Source organism: Parasteatoda tepidariorum, chromosome X2, assembly GCF_043381705.1.
Source record: "Parasteatoda tepidariorum isolate YZ-2023 chromosome X2, CAS_Ptep_4.0, whole genome shotgun sequence".
Classification (NCBI taxonomy): domain Eukaryota; kingdom Metazoa; phylum Arthropoda; class Arachnida; order Araneae; family Theridiidae; genus Parasteatoda; species Parasteatoda tepidariorum.
Genome location: NC_092215.1, coordinates 49,653,284 through 49,671,640, shown reverse-complemented (window position 1 = coordinate 49,671,640; position 18,357 = coordinate 49,653,284). Strand labels below are relative to the sequence as shown.

Here is an 18,357-nt window from a genome sequence, read left to right as displayed (position 1 = left end):
CGCAAATCGCGAAGCTTTTTGGTTGTGATTGGTCAATTCATTTTCATGTGACGTCACAGTACCCTCCTCTTTGGATATTCATGGGCAAAATTCTGTATTCATGAAATTAAAATAGTTCTTCAATATTTTGATAACTGTCAATTAATGGCCTATTATATTTTGGAGAACTTCGTGAATTTATATTTCCCAGGCAAGATTGAGTTCTATTTTGGAAGATTAAAATTGCCACTCGAGTGTAGGAACGAAAATCAGTTAAGAACTGCTTTTGAGTCTTCGGCCCACGGACTATTGAGGCAGTGGGAGCTTCGGGGATTACACAAACAATTACTCGAGTCACAGCGGATAGTTGCAGATGACTGACTAAGTCGCTCACTAACTGATCATCGGGCGGCCTCGCTTGTATTTATACCTACCTGCAAGGATTGTTCGGGAATTGGATATTTCCGGATCTTTCGAGAAAACAGAACAATGAATCGAAAATGCGAGAGTGTCTGGAAGTTTCGAGCGAAGATGAGTCATCTGTTTAGGTCGGATGGATTTGTCCAGAATACTATTGTGTTTTGAATATCGCCGCAGGTAGTTTTTATGCGGGTCGTCACATTACGAAGTAAGAACGCGGTCAAACATTCTCCCGACGGCACTCTTAAACGGGCCGGATCAAGCCTTTCCGCGGGCCGTAGTTTCCCCATCACTGCTCTACAGTAATGATTCAGATCATAGTCGAAAGCAACAAACATATAAATTAGATTAAAAAACCTTTATCTACACAAAAAATTATTTCAGAAAAATTCAAATTCTTTTTTAATGAATTTATATTTTTCATTATTATTAGAAAAACCAACAAATAATCAAATAATAGAAGACCCTATGAAAAGATCATTTTTAAAATTTTCTTTATTTTACATTTCTCTTAATATTTCTCAGTTTTTATTTAGTTAAATTAACTAACACGCTAATTTAACAAAGTACTAAACAATACAACATGTTTATGAGCTCTTCTCGCAACTGTCTTGAACTCAACATTCATAACATGAGGTGAAATTTTTTTGTCATCTAATTAAAAAAAAAATCACATTTTTTCTTAATGCAATTTATTAATAGAATAAAAAGAAATTTTGTACACCTTTCACTAGTAATTTATTAACAAATTTTAAAAAATGCAATTAAAACAAAAATTTAATCAGTTGGAAAAAAAAACATTTGTTTATAATTAATTTTTCATTTTCATTTTTAATTTTTATTTTTTTAATAAATATGCACATACCATCTATGAAATATATAATTATATCTCTGATTACAAAAATTTACCACTGCATTTTGTTTTGAAACAATCATTTTTGTGACTTCACAAACAAATGATCCTTGCTTTTCTCAATTTTTTAGCTTGGTTATAAAAGACAAGCGTCCCATTGCCTTCAATACAGTATCAATAGTGCTTTGACAACTTTGTGAAAATTGTAAAATTACTAATATTACAATAAAACATGTATTATTCACAACATGTATGATTAAGTACAAAAAAAAACCTGAAAAAAGAAAGAAACCCTCAAGAACCTTTCTAGTGCTTGTCCTCAGTCCTCAGCCTAAATCAATAAATTTTCAGAAAAAAATAGTTCTCCAAGAAAGTAATTATAAGAACATTAAACCAAACCACTAATTATTGATTTTAAAAGAAATCTTCATATTTGAAAATTCCTGTTTACATAAAAATAAAGTCTGTGCTTGTTTCTTTTTCACACACATTAGGAGAAAAGGTGAAACACAGTCTTTAATCAATGACACGTCTCAAAGTGAAAAAAAAATTTCAGTTTATTTCAAGAAGATAAAGTGAATTTGAGATTCTCAGTAAAATCTTAAAGTTTCAATCAATTTTTTTTTCTTTTCTTTGCACCAATGATAAAAGTTTTTGATTTTTCCTTTTTTTTTTTTGGTGCAAAATATTATATAATAAAAAACCAAAAAGACTAACTTGGTCTCTTGTCCATCTTACAAAATGTCACCAATCGAGTTGCACTTGTAACATTGTGCAAGAATCCAATATTTTAAACATATTCTTCGAAAAATCATACCACATTGAGTAAAATATGCATTGTTTCTCATTGTTTCAATAAGAATTTCAGCAATTAATGGAAAATTGCACAGTTTTGTCATTGATAAATAATCTACTATTACTTCCATTTATAAGTGATAACTTCTCAGCAAATAAATTTCAAGCATAAACAATAGCAAGACAAAACCTTGCCTTTTATTCAAATACAGAAATACTTTACTTTTCCAGAATAAAGCTTGACAATACTTTATTTTTCTTCAGTTATAGCAATTACCTCATTTTATATTAATACCTCATACTAGATTAATAATAATATAATAATAATTTTAGATTAGAATTAGATTAATAAATTTGATTTATAAAATATTCAAATATCACAAAAAAATTAAAACATTTCACAAGAGTAAGTTTAAATCAAATGCTTTTTTCTAACTTACTTATAAGAAAATTGCGGGAAACAGTATGTTGAAAGTTAGATTCCAGAGGAACCAAGTTTCGTCCCTGGAAAATAAAAGTTTAAAATACACAAAACCTGTTTGGTGGCTTTTCTGATATATTTAAAACTGAATAAATCAAATTTCTCATTCTTTAAATAAAAAGGATTCAATAGAACATCTCTCATAAATGATAACTAAGTTCAGAAAGAAAATTTTTTAAATAATAGTATAATGAAGTATAATTCATTACTGCAATTTCACCATTTATGAATTCTATGTTTATAAACTTTAAAAGCATATAACTCAGTCAGGGCTTGATTTAGAAATCTGGAGCCTGTAGGAACAGGAATGTCTGAGACCTCACTAGTTATAAATTCAAACCATTTATAACATAAGTTAATTATAATATATTAGTAAATTTTAACTTATATTTATTTCAATAATTTTATATTTATTTTAAAAATTTGTTAATTCATGATTCCAATTGACTATTTTTAACATTTAAAGAGGCCCCAAAAAGGAATGGGCACAGGTTTTTTAGGCCTTAAACTGAGTTTTAAAAAAAAAATTAAACAGTTCTAATATTTTTTTTTAAAAAAAAATAACTCTGGTAGTCATTTACTCCAATTTTTCGCAGCATTCGGAAGTTTAAAAAAAAATGTCCTTCAGTTTTACAAATAGAACACAATATGTTAAAACACTACAGCCAGTTTTAAAAGTTTAAAAAAATAAAGTGAATTAAAATGAACCCAAGAATCATTTAAACAAAGATTATTAGAACAACTTTTTTTTTTTCCAACTAAGTTATATGCATTTGAAGTCTGCTAACATGACACTAAATAATTAAATTGACCAACATTACAATTCAGTATAATGCAATGATGCAAGTCTTTATTAAATTTAAATTACATACTTTACATCTGTATTAAATTTAAATCTATACTTTGTTAAATTTAAATTACATACTTTACATTTAAATTTAGTACTGAGAAATCACAAAAGACATTCAAATGTGCATTATAAGTGCCTTTTTCAAAGGTTCAAACTAGGTTCCTTAACATTTTTGAAAATATCTGGCTAAACATAAATAATTTAAGCAAAAAGTAATCTTTTTGCAGCTGCTCCTATTTAGGAATATAGCCTTTCTTGGGAGAATTTCCATATTGGGACTTGTGCCAAAATGGCACCTAGGTAGTAGCAGATGAAAAACAAAATAATTATCATAAAAATTAAGGTCAATTTATAAAGTAAAGCTCATCTTAACCCCTGAGTAATTTATATCATTATTTTTTTTAAATTCAAAATACAATAATAATGCGGTTTTGATGGGCATCTTTATCTGATTTTCTTTTGATTTAAAACTATAATTGTATTGTTTTTGAAAATCAAGTAGGAATGAAAACTTCTTGCCCAACAAGTAGACTTTTTTTATTTAACCCTTTCGAGCCGACTGTCACATATATGTGCCAGCAAGAAACGTGCTCACTTCCCGGCTGACACACCCGCGTGTCAGAGAGTTTTCTCGTTCACCCCCGACCGTCACTTATTTGTGCCAGCGTTTCGGAACGTTTTAAAAAATGAAATTTCTTCCAAAAGATGGCATTGTATGTCCATATGGTTTCAGATACATGTAGATTTGACCTTCTACTCAAGATGAAAGTACATTCACGTGGTTTTTAGGGGAAGGAGTGGAGGGGGGGAATGTTTTATGAGGGCTCTTTAAATTAGCACGTGATATTTATTTACAGTAAGTAAGGGAGTTTTTTTTTCCCTCGCTACTTTCGATTTTCGGATTAGTTTTTAGTGGATAAATAGATCTTGTAGGCTTGAATTTTTTTTCTTTTTACCGTTAGAATGTCGAAGCGTCGAAAAATTTTAACTGAGCTGCAAGTTCAGATTTGTAATGTTAAATGTTTTAAAATAACAAGTACATAATGAAAATAAAATGTGTAAAATATACATTTAAACAAGAAATAACTTAAGTAAAGTAAATAAAGTATCCATAGAAATATATATAAAGCATATGTCACTTAAATACTCTACAGAACAATATTAAACAACGTGCTGATATTTCGGTAATTTCATGGAATTAGGCTTAACATCAAAAAACCCTCCGGCCCTGGGGAGACACACGCTAGAGAGACTGCCGGCCTCAGCGGTAAGCGCGCTTTCGCGCTTTGCGTCGCGAAAGGGTTAAGAATGGATTCAGTGCCCGTGCTAAGCATTTGCCACCTCGCCAAATGCAATAAAATCGTAAATTCAGCTATTCCTATTCCTTCCCATTCATTGCACAATTACTCCTCCCCATTTGCAAATTGACTCTTGATTTGAATTTTATAAAATAATTCAATTTATAGTAAATTTGTATTTTAATTTGAAGTTTTTCACAGAAAAAAAATTAAATTTAAAAAAATTTAAAATTTTGCCTCAGACCAAAAATCTTGAAAATTGACTAATACTTTTGACATTCGGATAATTTACTGGCTAATAGTTTAAAAACCTTAGAACTGGCCCTGCTATTATTTTTTTTTACTTTGTTATCATTTGATTATCCTTATATATTCCAAATTCATTTAATGGTCCATGCATAACTTCTGACAAATTGTTTGTCATAACCGATTATATATGCAGTTAAGTAAAAGGCATTGGGTCAGTACCACAATATGGAATTCGTTCAAAATTCCTTCAGATTTTAGAAAACAAACAATTGTTTGACGGTCCACTTAACGAACGATCTAGCTCTTAGTTTTCATGTGACATCATTATTCTTTAGTTAAAGATAACTCTTTTATCAATATTTTAAATAATTCTACCAAGAAAATGACAATAAAAAAGTTATAACCATAGAAAATAAAACACAATCATGACTTCAAGAAACTTTCGTACGGAATCTGATTTGATCGCTTTACTTAAAATGCACAAAAACTTTCCTTATGAATCTGATTTGATCGCTTTGCTTAAAATGCACAAAGTAAATTCTCAATTTTCTATGAAATTTTATATTGATGAAAAAGTTACAATAAATACTTTCGGGGCAGCGTTGGAAAATATTTTGAATTAAAATGAAGATTTTGTATTCAAAACATTTCAATTCAACTCAAAATTGCTTGTTTATAACAATAAGAAAAGAATGGAATATCGTCACTCCTCTATTAAAATTAAAACCATTTAAACTTATTTGTCAGCAATTCCTTTTATATCCATAATTACAAACCTTTCTTTTACAGATATTGTATATTTTTATAACTTTAATCCTCAATTGTTATTTCTCATGATTTCAATTCATATCAGAAATGAATTGATACTGTTTTCTATGTACAAAATGTTTAAAATACCAATCATAAAGAATCAATAAAAATTTTGTAAATAACTCATTTAAATTGAAAAGGATTGAGATATAACCAAACGTCCTAAATACGACCCTATGAAAAGATTTTTTTTTAAAGTAAATTTGAACAGAAAACATTACTATACTTATAACAAAGATCCCGATAAAGAAATTCGCGCGGCTACTCTTGTTTTGGTAATGCAGTCGGGATATCTGTATTTTAGTCTGAGAATAATAATGATAAAATAACTAATAAAAAGAAATAGAAAAATAATAGAGAATAAAAACCTTGCTAAGAATGCTTCTTGCAAAGCGAAACATGTTGGTAAAACTTTATAAATATTAATATACTGTGTGAAAAAAGAAAATTGTACTCTGTTTCGGACGAACCAGACGTGATAAAAACCCGATATAAATGATAGATTGATTGTAAACAACAAGGGCTGAACTAGATCGCAAATGATCACGCGAATGATCATTTACGATTGAAACGTTCGAATACGCCATCTAAGGAGAAGACCGGTTCCATGGTATGACACTTTCCTCTCCTCCTTTTCCCAGCCTCTGGAATGTACCACGATATTTTCCCCTTTCCTTATTACTTTTCATATTTAAATGTCACAAATATTTTTTAAAGTTTCCACGACGCGTTTTTTTGAAACTATGTTCAATGTAGTTTCCAGTTCCATGTAGTTTCTTTAAAATTTTATTAATTTCAAAAAAGCATTGAATTTAATAATTAATTAATATTTATTCAAAGTAATAATAATATTCAGTTTGTTTTCATTTACATTGCATTAACATTTTGTTATTTTTAAATAAAATAAATAATCCATTTTTGTTGTGTGTAATAAAACGAAATTCTTGCGGAAATGCATTATAAATTATTATTTTTATATAATATTATCAAATTATTTAAATCTGAAAAATTTTAATCAAATTTGATACTGATTGAAATAATTTACATTAGCTTAATTAATTTATTTGCAAAGTTTATAAGCAAAAAACTACGTTGCTTAAACAGTGCTAAATATTTCAAATGAATCTCTATAAATATTTCTTGACATATATCCTTGTATTTTAGGAAAATATATAAACCATATTTGTTACAAAAAAAAACAGTTTGAACTGATTTCCGAGGCTCAAAATCTTATAAGACGTTTTAAAGTGTCCTCCAGATAGCCTTAAGCAACCAGTAAACCTAACTTGGTACAGCTAAGCACAACAAGATATCATTGCTAGAATCCCCCCCCCCTCAAGAGAAGGGCAACATTGCAATATTGATTTGTTTCAAAATCCTTTTTACTGGTTATTTTAGGGCCACCTATAGTTACTTTATTTGTTTTAAACAGTAATAAATCTTTTTAAAAATCTTCGATCTATATTTGTATGCATATATGGGTATTATATGAAAATTTTATGCCAACTTTTAAACATGAAACAAGCTTCAAAAGATTCCACTGACTCAAAAGGTTTTTCAAAAAAATCAAAAATTATTGGCTAGGAAATGGGCTAAAGAGTACGTAGAACAGAACTCTCTACCTATGGCAATACTTTGCATGTTTTCGCCATTAGCGTGTGGACAGTCATGGGAAAAAGAAGTACGTTAGTTTCTGTCTTGATTTTCAAATAGATTAAGAACTTTTAAGTTGGAAAATTAGATAGAACTGGAAACTATACAGAACTGAAAACTATATTGAACAATGTTCTAAAAGCAAGCACCGTGGAGAAAGGGGAAAATGTCGTATAACATTTCGATTGAACTGAGATGATGAGGAGAGAAAAAGGTGGAGTAACATGAAATGGAACTGCTCTTCTGCCCAGATAGCGTATTCGATAGTTGCGATCGTGAATCCTCGAAATAACTCCAAGTGTACAAATTTCATTGGTAAAATGCCCAAGCAATAGTCTTAAACAAAGGAGCTGCATAGCATTTTCCAACTTTTTCAAAACGTGATTTTGTAGATGGTGATTTTACACCTCCTATGCTTTATTTATTTAAACAATATTAATTTTTTTTAAAAATTGTGCGTAATATTTTTTGGATGGGTATTTTCAGAAAATATAATGCTCATTTTTCGCATCAGAAATCAGTTTTAAGCGTTTCAAGCGTGTCAGGCAAATCTTTTTTAAAAAAGAAATGGAAAAAATAGTAGTAAATGTTAAATAAAGCAATGAGATCGTTATTGACGTCTTTTATCTTTCACCAAATTTAATAACTAACAGAAGTTAGAAGCAAAAGAGTTCTCACAAAGTTGTACTGTTTGTTTTACAATGTTGCAAAAGAGTGTCATATCAGTTGTACTTGGAATGAAAATTTATAAATATAATTTGCATTTGGATGAATTGCAAGAATCACGAGGATAGGTTTGATTGCGGGAGGAAAGAGAGAGGAATTAAAAAGCGGTTATTCTAAGCACCCTCAGCTTTCACCCTATATTTGAATCTGTTTTGATGTTTATTACATCTGCCATCCTCTACTGTAATTATTAAATATATTAATTGGTGACCACAACTTTGCTAACTTTTTCTATTTTCGATTTTCGTAAGTTTGCTAAAAAAAAATTGGGATTTATTTATTTTTTTTAAAAAAAATCGGAAAAATTATTGCCTATTTCAAATTCGCGATCGCAACACTCGAATACGCCATCTGGGGAGAGACCGGTTTCATGCTTTTAGCCCTTCTCCCTTCCCTCTCCTCCTCTTTTCAGTTGTATAGGAATGTACTACAATATTTTCCCTTTTCTTAATATTTTTCCTTTTTATTTAATAAGAATATTTTTTAAAATTTCCATAATACTTTTCTTTAGAACTATGTTTAATGTAGTTTTCAGTTCCATATAGTTTTTCAAGTTAAAGGATTTCAATCTATATGAAAATCAAGAGAGAAACTAACGTACTTCCTTCCTCTATGACTTTCCACACGCTAATGGGGAAAGCATGTGAAGTGTTGCCATAGGAAAAGAGTTCTGCTCTACGCCACCTGCAGCCCATTTCGATCGCCAATAAAGCAATGCGATCGTTATTAACATATATTAATGAAAGTTAAAAAGCAATTATTCTAAATACTTTCAACCAATAATTGAACCTATTTTGATGTTTTTTACATCTGCCGTTCTCAACTGCAATTATTAAAATATTAATTTGTGAACAGAAATGTGCATACTTTTTCTATTTTCAATTTTGGTAAGGGTTCCTAAAATACAAATTAGGGATAGTTTTCACAGAACACCGTGTTTTTATTCCAATACTTCCATAAAATGTTACTTGAAAATTTTTAATGACAAAGTAAAAACTGTGCAATTCCACACTCTGTTTTTATAATAAAATAATTCTACGCACTTCTGCAACTATGTTTTAACTTTATTTTTAAGTAAATGCATTAAAATGGCAAGTAAAAGTAAACAATAAGTATACAGGCTTTTAGTATGTCATAATCGAAGTACGAAATTATAGCAATAACTTATTTGAAATCTTCTTTGAATAACTTATTAAAGCTCACAGTCCTTTTTCAAGGGGTGATTTTAAAAATGCGCCATCATGAGTAAACAGAAATTATTTTTTCCATATTATTTTAGCAAGTTTTATTTTCAAGTAAATACATTAAAATAGGAAGTAGCAATACTAAGTATTCTTACTTTTAGTGAACATTAATCTACGTACGTATAGATTTTATCCTTTTTTTCCTTACTATTACAATGGCCGAGGGCACAGGCGCGCAGAAGAGAACTTTCAACGGAAAAAAAAAATTCTGGATGAGAACAAAAAGATATTTAAATATTGGAAAGAGTTGATCAAACCTCCCATATTTCCCTTAAATAAAAGTGGAAGAATATATTTTATCTTAAAATTTCCCACAACTGTGGAATTCGTTTTTTTCTCCTTCATATAACAAAGTTTGGATTCATCCTTTCAACTGAATCGAAATGTGTGAACAGTCCCTTAGTACAGCTTCCATATCTTGCATTCTCTTTTTAAAAAAGAAGGGGAAAAGAAAAGAAAGAAATCCAATATTATCTATTGTATTTTATTATCACTATTCTTATCTTTCGTTTCTCTCACTATTAAGATAATCATGAAGTAAAACAATACAATTGTTAAGTTTTGTTTAGATTTTGTTTCGGACTCGTATGCCTCTAAAATTTGCATTACCCACAAAGTTCTTTAAACTTTTTAAAGAAATAACACCTTCATTTAATATTTAAGTGCACATATCAGATTTTGCTATATCAAACGCAATTTTTATTTTTTAACTTAAGATTAATATTGAATTAAGATGAACGCATACATTCCTATTGCCAGTGCAATAGCATTACCTCATGTTGGGGGCATATTAACTGCATTTTTAACAAGAAAAGAAATCAAAGGTTATTATGAGGTAAGTCCATTAATATACATTTTTTTTCTCCAAAATTAATGATTTTGCTCAGCAAATCAAAATGTTAGTTTTAATATAATTTCTCTATATACATTTCTTAATATTTTGTGCATAGATTACTTATCTATAAGGCAGTCAAACACGTTTTAAACAGACATATGAAGTTAATTGGCAACTTTAAAATTCGGTTACTATTTAAAAATACATCTTTTAAAGAGGCTAATATGATACTATTAAATCAGGAACCTAATTTACGAGAACTTCAATTATATTATCCTCGTAATGTTATAAAGAAATGTCATTTTTGCAGACAAATGTTATTTTCATGGACCCCTTCAATTTAAAAATCTTCACTATAGGAAATAGTATTTTAACCCAAAATGCGCTAAAAGTTAAGCGTAATGTATGTACAGTGGGCAAAGAAAAAGAAACCACCCTGAATAACTTTTGATATAATGATAGGACCTTCACGTTCTGGAACTCAATCTTTAAGTTTCGAGAGGATGACTTCGAATATGCTATTTAATTAGTGCAGACGATATAAGTTACGAAATCAGACTCAAAAACGTACTTTCTCTGGACAAATATACCTTTATCTTGACGAATTCATGTTTCTGATACCCAAAATATAGGGGGTAGCAGAAATCTGAGAAATATGATCCCCATACATCTCAAGAGAGCAACCCGAAGTTTGGACAGTGATGATGTGCAAAAATTGATGATGCAAAAAATTTTCAATTTGCTTAAAAAGTTCTCGAGATATGGAAAAATCCGCAAAAAGTAAAATTAAAATTAAGGGGTCGAAACTTTAGATTACTCTTCTGATCAAACTAAGGGAACTATATTTCCCAGGTTACGACTACCCCCCCCCCATTTTAGGAATCAAAAATCCGAATCCGTTGGAAAAAAAGTATGTTTATTCAGAGAAAGTACGTTTTGTGCTTGCTTTCGTATCTTAAAATATCGTCTGCACAAATTAATTAACATATTCGAGGTCACCCCTTCGAACCATTCAGATTGAGTCCTAAAACGTGATGATCCAATCATTAGATCAAAAGTTATTCGCGATTAAATAAAAGTTTTATATTATTAATCTTCTTTTTTTAACTCACTGTACATACATTTTATAGAATTAGTCTCAGTAGGCAAAATTTACGAAAATAAATATTTTTGAGACATTAAAACTTACAAGTTTAGTTATCGAAAATTCATCTTGAGCGAGGACAGGGATTTTTCACTGTTTTTACAAATGTCCGTTTTACCTAGAAAAAAATCCCCTTATTTACACATTCATATTTCTTTATTCAAGCCTACTACTCAATGAAATCTTCGTTTACCGTGATTTGGGATGAGATTCGATTTTTTACGTTAAAAGTTGGATGTTCGATCATATCGTACGTTCTCCGATCATGCGTCATAGTTTCAGAATCCTCTCAATGTATTGTCACGTGCTGCTTCAGAGTCAGGAAGTTCTCTTTACGGTTGGCTTGTAAAAAAACTTTAAATAAAGTTACTATAAAGGTCGCAGTAAATATGTACGATATTATGACTTATGGTACCGATGTTATGGTTAAACCGAGGACCATTTTTTGGAAAAATGTGTAAAACTCTAACAATGAAAGATTTTATATCGAGGTACTCTAAATTCTATTTACTTGCATTTAATTTGTAATTGCAATGAAATTCTTATAACATTTTAGAAACTCAAGCTTCCCTCTTGGAGACCCCCTAACTACGTCTTTGGCCCAGTGTGGACAACATTGTATACTGGAATGGGTTATGCTTCATACTTAGTTTACAGAGATGGAGGAATGTGTGACCCCAACGGAGCTGCACAACTACCTCTGAGACTATATTATTTGAATCTCGCTTTAAACTGGTCATGGTCAATCATATTTTTTAAGCTTCATAAGAGAGGATTGGTAAGTCACTCCTATTTCTTTCATTTCTAAGTTTTATCATATAGTTATATGGATAGTAAGAAAAGTTTATTGCATCTTCTCAAAATGAACGCAGTATTGCAGAGAAAGGTTAACTCTTTATGCAGATGAACATCTGTGTCCCTTCTAAATATTTTTTTCTGGCCCTCTAATAACAATTAAGAATATATTGAGGTACTTTTTAATTATAAAAAAACTCTTATAGTTACTAAAAATAAGTTGTTAGATTATCGGAATTATATTTGTACTAATATATAAAATCCAAAAAGATAAGTTTGAAAAAAAAATTCATTCATATTCAAAAATTCATCAATAATTGACTTTGTAAATTAAAAAAATTTTAATAATGAATAGCTGTTTTTCTTAGATCTAAATAACTGCAAATAAGAGCACTCTTTAAAAAAATATTGTTTGGAAATGAGCTGTGTTTGGAAGATTTTAACTTTAACGCAGAAAGAGACACCGGTATCTTATGCTGTATTTCATAACCATAAACATAGCCTATTGTGCAGCCCTAGTGCGACGTAAATGAACAAAAACAACAACATAAACATAAGCTATTAAAATGCTAAATATAATATTTTTCAATTATTTTGACCTATATTAATACAAAATAATAAAAAGAGTATGAAAAATATGTTTGATGAAAATTCCGTGACAAAGGATTAAAACAATTATTTTACAACGTGAAATTATATGTTTTTATTGTAAAATAACTCGGTGCCGTAGCCAAGATTTGATTTCGGAGGTTGATCATATTTTATATATATATTTTAGGCTATATTATGCCAGCGCAGGTCGTTGGGCAGAGGTGCCATCTCCTCTGCTGAGGATAAAAATTGTGATGGCAAGTCTTCGGATCATCCTTGGGGATGTTCCTCAGATCGTCGACAATAACCCATTGTAGAGCCGGGATAGCCTGGTTGGTAGGGTACTGGGCCCATGTCCAAGAGTCCGTGGATTCGATCCCAGGCCAGACGAAGACTCCCCGTGTAGTAAATGGTGACTGATACACGCTAAACCCGTCGTGTCGCAAAGTCCTCCATGTTCCCATAACCAATCAATACCTCTGGTGGTACGGATCCAGGAGTTTCCTTGCCTTCTGGATTGGTTCAAAATTACAAGGCTACGGAGTTGAACATTAGTAGTCGTAAACCCAAAATTGGGTCGACTGTTCAACGACGGATATAAAATAAAATAAAATTGTCCATTGTGAGACGTCAATGAAAAACAACAAAACAATCTTCTCTAACAAACAATTATAAATTCGTTATTATATAGCTTGTATTCATCATTATTTTACTATAGAATATGCCAAAACAATTCTGTTCCATATTTTTTAATACTCCAGAACAGAACTGGTTCATCAGAGAATTGTTTTGTTCAAAATGATACTGACTTTACAACTTCAACCAAAATTTATTTATTATTATTACAACTGAAATATCGTGAACTAATTGACCTAAATTTATTCACAGAAATATTTGTGATAAATCGGTGTTATTTTTGCAATTAATATTAAAATGTGAATTAAATATTTACAAAAACAATTAGATGTTGTCATTTATAATCAAATCTTTCTGAGGGTTTATTATATTCAGATATAAGCGGTTTCTCGAGATATCCCAGTGCTCCTGTGAATATTGCAGACATAGTTTCTAGTACCGTTCATCTTTACTATTTTGTAAATGCAATATTGTAATATTTTAACATGAGTTTGATGCAGTACAGTTATAGTCTGCACGCATACGTAAAAGATCATAAAGAAGTGATAACTCAAAAAGTCGTATCAATGTCGTTAATATGACAATCTTTTTAAATTAACACCGACATTATCAAGAATCGAGTTAAGTCCATATTGTGCAAACGGAGAAAAACCATTGTAAACTGATCACCTATCTATCTTGCATGTTGAGAGTTGAAATAAAACATAGTATTTACTTTACAATGCTCTTGAATGCTATTACAAATCTTCTAAAAAATTGGCGATCGAAATGGGCTGCAGGTGGCGTAGAGCAGAACTCTTTTCCTATGGCAACACTTCACATGCTTTCCCCATTAGCCTGTGGAAAGTCATAGAGGAAGGAAGTACGTTAGTTTCTCTCTTGATTTTCACAAAGATTAAAATCTTTTAACTTAAAAAACTATATGGAACTGAAAACTACATTAAACTTAGTTCTAAAGAAAAGTATCATAGAAATTTTAAAAAAATATTTTTATTACATAAAAAGGAAAAATATTAAGAAAATGGAAATTATCGTAGTACATTCTTATACAACTGAAAAGAGGAGGAGAGGGAAGGGAGAAGGGCTAAAAGCATGAAACCGTTCTCTCCCCAGATGGCGTATTCGAGTGTTGCGATCGCGAATTGACCAGGGAAAAAAAATTGGAATATATTTTGGAATTTCACTGAATTGGAGAAAGAGTATTAGCACATTCGTTGTGGCATCACGTGATATAGGCAATCGCAACGCTCGAATATGCCATCTGGGGAGAGACTGGTTTCATGCCCTTGGCCGTTCTCCCTTCCCTTTCCTCCTCTTTTCAGTTGTATAGGAATCGTATATTTTCCCTTTTCTTAATATTTTTCCTTTTTATTTAATAAAAATATTTTTTAAAATTTCCATGATACTTTCGTTTAGAACTATGTTTAATGTAGTTTTCAGTTTCATATAGTTTTAAAAATTAAAAGATTTTAATCTATATGAAAATCGAGACAGAAACTAACGTACTTCCTTCCTCCATGACTCTCCACACGCTAATGGTGAAAGCATGCGAAGTGTTGCCATAGGTAGAGAATTCTGCTCTACGCCACCTGCAGCCCACTTTGATCGCCAATCGCGTGATCTTTCCAACAGTTTGTATAGCAATAACATATTGTGTATTAAAATACACTTGTGGTAAAACATAAAAACTGAAAAGGTTTCTAAGAAAATTTTACTTTGAATTTATCCTTTATAGATTACCATATTTCAATGATAGATATAGCATAACCACTTACACTCGGCTACTAATGAACGTCTTAAAATCATATACCAAAAGTTAACCTAAACCCTATTCTTAAATAACAATGTTATGCTTTTTGTATTGTGGGCGTCAAATTTATATTATACTAAGCATGATAGCATAAATTTTAAAATGTAGAAGTAAATATAAAGTTTTATAACGTCATAAGTTCTTATGTACTGATATTTTAAGAAATTTACAATAAAAAATAAACGACGTGATTTCAAAAACAATTAATCAAGGTTTTTATAATATAGTGTTCCACTCTGCATAATGCAATTTGATAATCTGTGAAACTGGAGAGAAATTGTGTACTTTACAATAGTGCTCATCATCAATATTTTAATGCAATTTAACAATTTATTGCTCAGGTTTTAAATCATATAATTGTTTCAACCCAACCTGTACATACACTTTTATTTAAAATTGCTTTTTTCCTAATATTTAATTTTTTTCTTTTTCATATAGGCCCTTGCAGAAATACTTGCATTATGGGTTAACATTGGAGCATGTGTGTACACATTTTATCCCGTTAATAAGACTGCAGCTTACCTTATGTTGCCTTACTGGGCTTGGGTGACCTTAGCTTCATCTTTGACCTACTGCATCTGGAGAGACAATAAAGACAAGAAAGATTAATTACATGTATAATATATATCATTTGCTTTTTTTCTAATACAGGCTCATTAATTTTCAAAGGTTTGAAAATGTAAAATCCTGTTAGGTTACTCAAATACATTGATATTTTTTCTATAGGCATGCTGTTTAGCTATAATTTAATTTTACTACCGAAATGATGTTCAATTTTTTAAGTGACAATAAAATATTTTATACATAAAAAAGTCTAATTATTTCCTAATTTAGCATCAGAATATAATCTGGATTGTTTCCTTGTTAAATGTTTAATATTTATTTATTAATCGAAAAAAATTTAATATTTGAAAGATATGCTCCTAAAACTTTAATTTAAAGGTCTCTGCACTGTTCATCATGAATTCTCATTATTTTTATTGCTAACGAAAAATTAAATTTTGTGAAGCTTGAATTTAATTTGAAAAATAATTAATTATGCATTTTTTGTAGTAAATACTGATATTAAAGGTTTCTTGAAGCTAAAAAACTAAATCTTGGATTTTTAAAAATTTATTTTCTTTTTCATCGGATATAAAAAAAATTCTTTAAATAGATTCACAAATTTCTGAAATAATTGCGTCAAAATGTTACTTGTTTTTTCTAGGCGTAGTATAGATTGTTTACAAAACTCAAGTTTCACGGTATGGAAAATTTTCAAAACTTAATAGAATTTCATATTAAAATTCGGTTAAAAGTATAAATGAAAAAAATATATATAACTCTTAAATGTACTTTCAAATACACTTAACCAAATACGTTTACTGCAATAATTGTAATTATACATTGTTTTGCAAATGCACATTAAAACAAGCAGCAAACAGCTATCAGCTGATTCCACCTTCCTCAAAAGATATTCGCATGAGTGGTGATATTGGTGCTATACTTTTATTTTTCGCTTATCATACGCTATCTACATTTTTTGTTTTGTGTTGAGGAGATTAAAAAAATATATATATTTATGGTGTCCGAGAATTAATTTAGCATATTGGCGATCGCAACACTCGAATACGCCATCTGGGGAGAGACCGGTTTCATGCCTTTAGCCCTTCTCCCTTCCCTCTCCTCCTCTTTTCAGTTGTATAGGAATGTACTACGATATTTTCCCTTTTCTCAATATTTTTCCTTTTAATTCAATAAAAATATTTTTTAAAATTCCCGTAATACTTCTCTTTAGAACTATGTTTAATGCAGTTTTCAGTTCCATATAGTTTTCCAACTTAAAAGATTTGAATCTATATGAAAATCAAGAGAGAAACTAACGTACTTCCTTCCTCTATGACTTTCCACACGCTAATGGGGAAAGCATGTGAAGTGTTGCCATAGGTAGAGAGTTCTGCTCGACACCACCTGCAGCCCATTTCGATCGCCAATACTAGCATATATGACACTTTTCTAAAAGCATGAATCCCGTTTTTTCTTTCTTTTTTTTTTCATTTCTTCTCATCAAACTAGTTTGGCATAAATCCCTCAGTGAAAAAGGGAAAATAATTATGAAGGAAAGGCAAGGAAATTGCAAGGAAAGACAAAATAATAATTTTGTCATAATGAGCGATTGAATTTCAAAGTAGCCAAGTCAAGCTACTGTTCGCAAATAACAGCACTACTTGTGGCACGGGAAATGGTTTGTGTTTGCTGGCGATGACTCGATTTCGGAAAATTGCTGAAAATTTCGCCCTGAAATAAGTTAGCCTTTGATTTTCTTTCTTTATTTTTTTTAATAAATTTGGTGCCTTTTTTAATTTTTTATTAATTTTTTATATGTCTCACTATCTTGGAGATTGAAATGGGGTACAGGTGGCATAGAGCAGAACTCTTTGCCTATGGCAGCACTTCGCATGCTTTCAGCATCAACTTGGAGAGAGTCCAGGGACTAATATAGGGGATAAGGACATTTAACTTTCCCGGGGGGGGGGGTTAGAAAAGCAACACGCTTTTGACAGACCGGTTTTACGCACAAAAAGTGGCGTTCGCGTCGTCGTAGTGATTATTTTCTGACATCTCCGCCGTACCTTTGCATTGCGCGTAATCAGTGTTGATCATTAAAAAGCAATTTAATTTAAATTCTAAAACTTTTTCATTTCCGTAAACCAGTATATTATTTTGTATATTGCTTAAAGATGTCTATTCATTACTCATAATTTATTTGTTTGTTTATTGAAGCTTTAAAAGCAGAGATCATTCAGATTACGAGCAATTATATACTATAGTTTCGGTTTTGTTTAGTTTTGGTTTTCAGAACTTAGATTAATTAAAACCGAAGGAAGGATATTTACTTATCCAACCATAGTTATTAGTTTGAAGCGTCTGGTTCTATTATAACTGAAGTATAGATGCTTATATTAGCATTTTTTTATATTTAAAAATATGATTTAACAGAAGGAGTTCGAAACTAAAATCCTTTGAATTTTATAAGTTTACTATTATTGTTTTAAAATCGTAATAATTAAAAATGCACATCAATGACACATTTTTTTAAAGCCATGCAACCGTAAATTTGTTAAATTTTCCGATGAGAATTAAAAATAAAAATCTTTTTCATGAAAATAATTATTCGTAGTATTTATTATGAACTCGATTGTATTATC

General features: G+C 30.2%; 2 protein-coding genes across 2 annotated transcripts in view; one reads left to right on the top strand and one right to left on the bottom strand.

The window, feature by feature from the left end:
• Positions 1 to 6,262, bottom strand: part of LOC107437405 (peroxiredoxin) — a 13,033-nt gene extending 6,771 nt beyond the window's left edge. The window contains exons 1-2 of the mRNA XM_016049406.2: positions 6,104 to 6,262; positions 2,488 to 2,551 (exon numbers count right to left, since the gene is read on the bottom strand). Of these exons, the coding sequence (XP_015904892.1) occupies positions 2,488 to 2,551; positions 6,104 to 6,136 (97 nt within the window). The 5' untranslated portion in view covers positions 6,137 to 6,262. The remainder of the gene's footprint in view (positions 1 to 2,487; positions 2,552 to 6,103) is intronic.
• A 3,614-nt stretch (positions 6,263 to 9,876) lies between these two features.
• On the top strand, positions 9,877 to 15,981 carry LOC107437393 (translocator protein 2). The gene is made up of 3 exons (XM_016049380.3): positions 9,877 to 10,193; positions 11,894 to 12,115; positions 15,608 to 15,981. The coding sequence occupies exons 1-3, from the start codon at positions 10,092 to 10,094 to the stop codon at positions 15,776 to 15,778; spliced, it is 495 nt and encodes a 164-aa protein (XP_015904866.1). The 5' UTR covers positions 9,877 to 10,091; the 3' UTR covers positions 15,779 to 15,981.
• Positions 15,982 to 18,357: the final 2,376 nt, after the last annotated feature.

Bases quoted from the DNA above. Each gene is read 5' to 3' on its own strand.
- LOC107437393 (XM_016049380.3), top strand. From the start codon at position 10,092: ATGAACGCATACATTCCTATTGCCAGTGCAATAGCATTACCTCATGTT. The intron at 10,194-11,893 runs GTAAGTCCATTA...ATAACATTTTAG, and splicing joins AAATCAAAGGTTATTATGAG to AAACTCAAGCTTCCCTCTTG. The intron at 12,116-15,607 runs GTAAGTCACTCC...TTTTTCATATAG, and splicing joins AGCTTCATAAGAGAGGATTG to GCCCTTGCAGAAATACTTGC.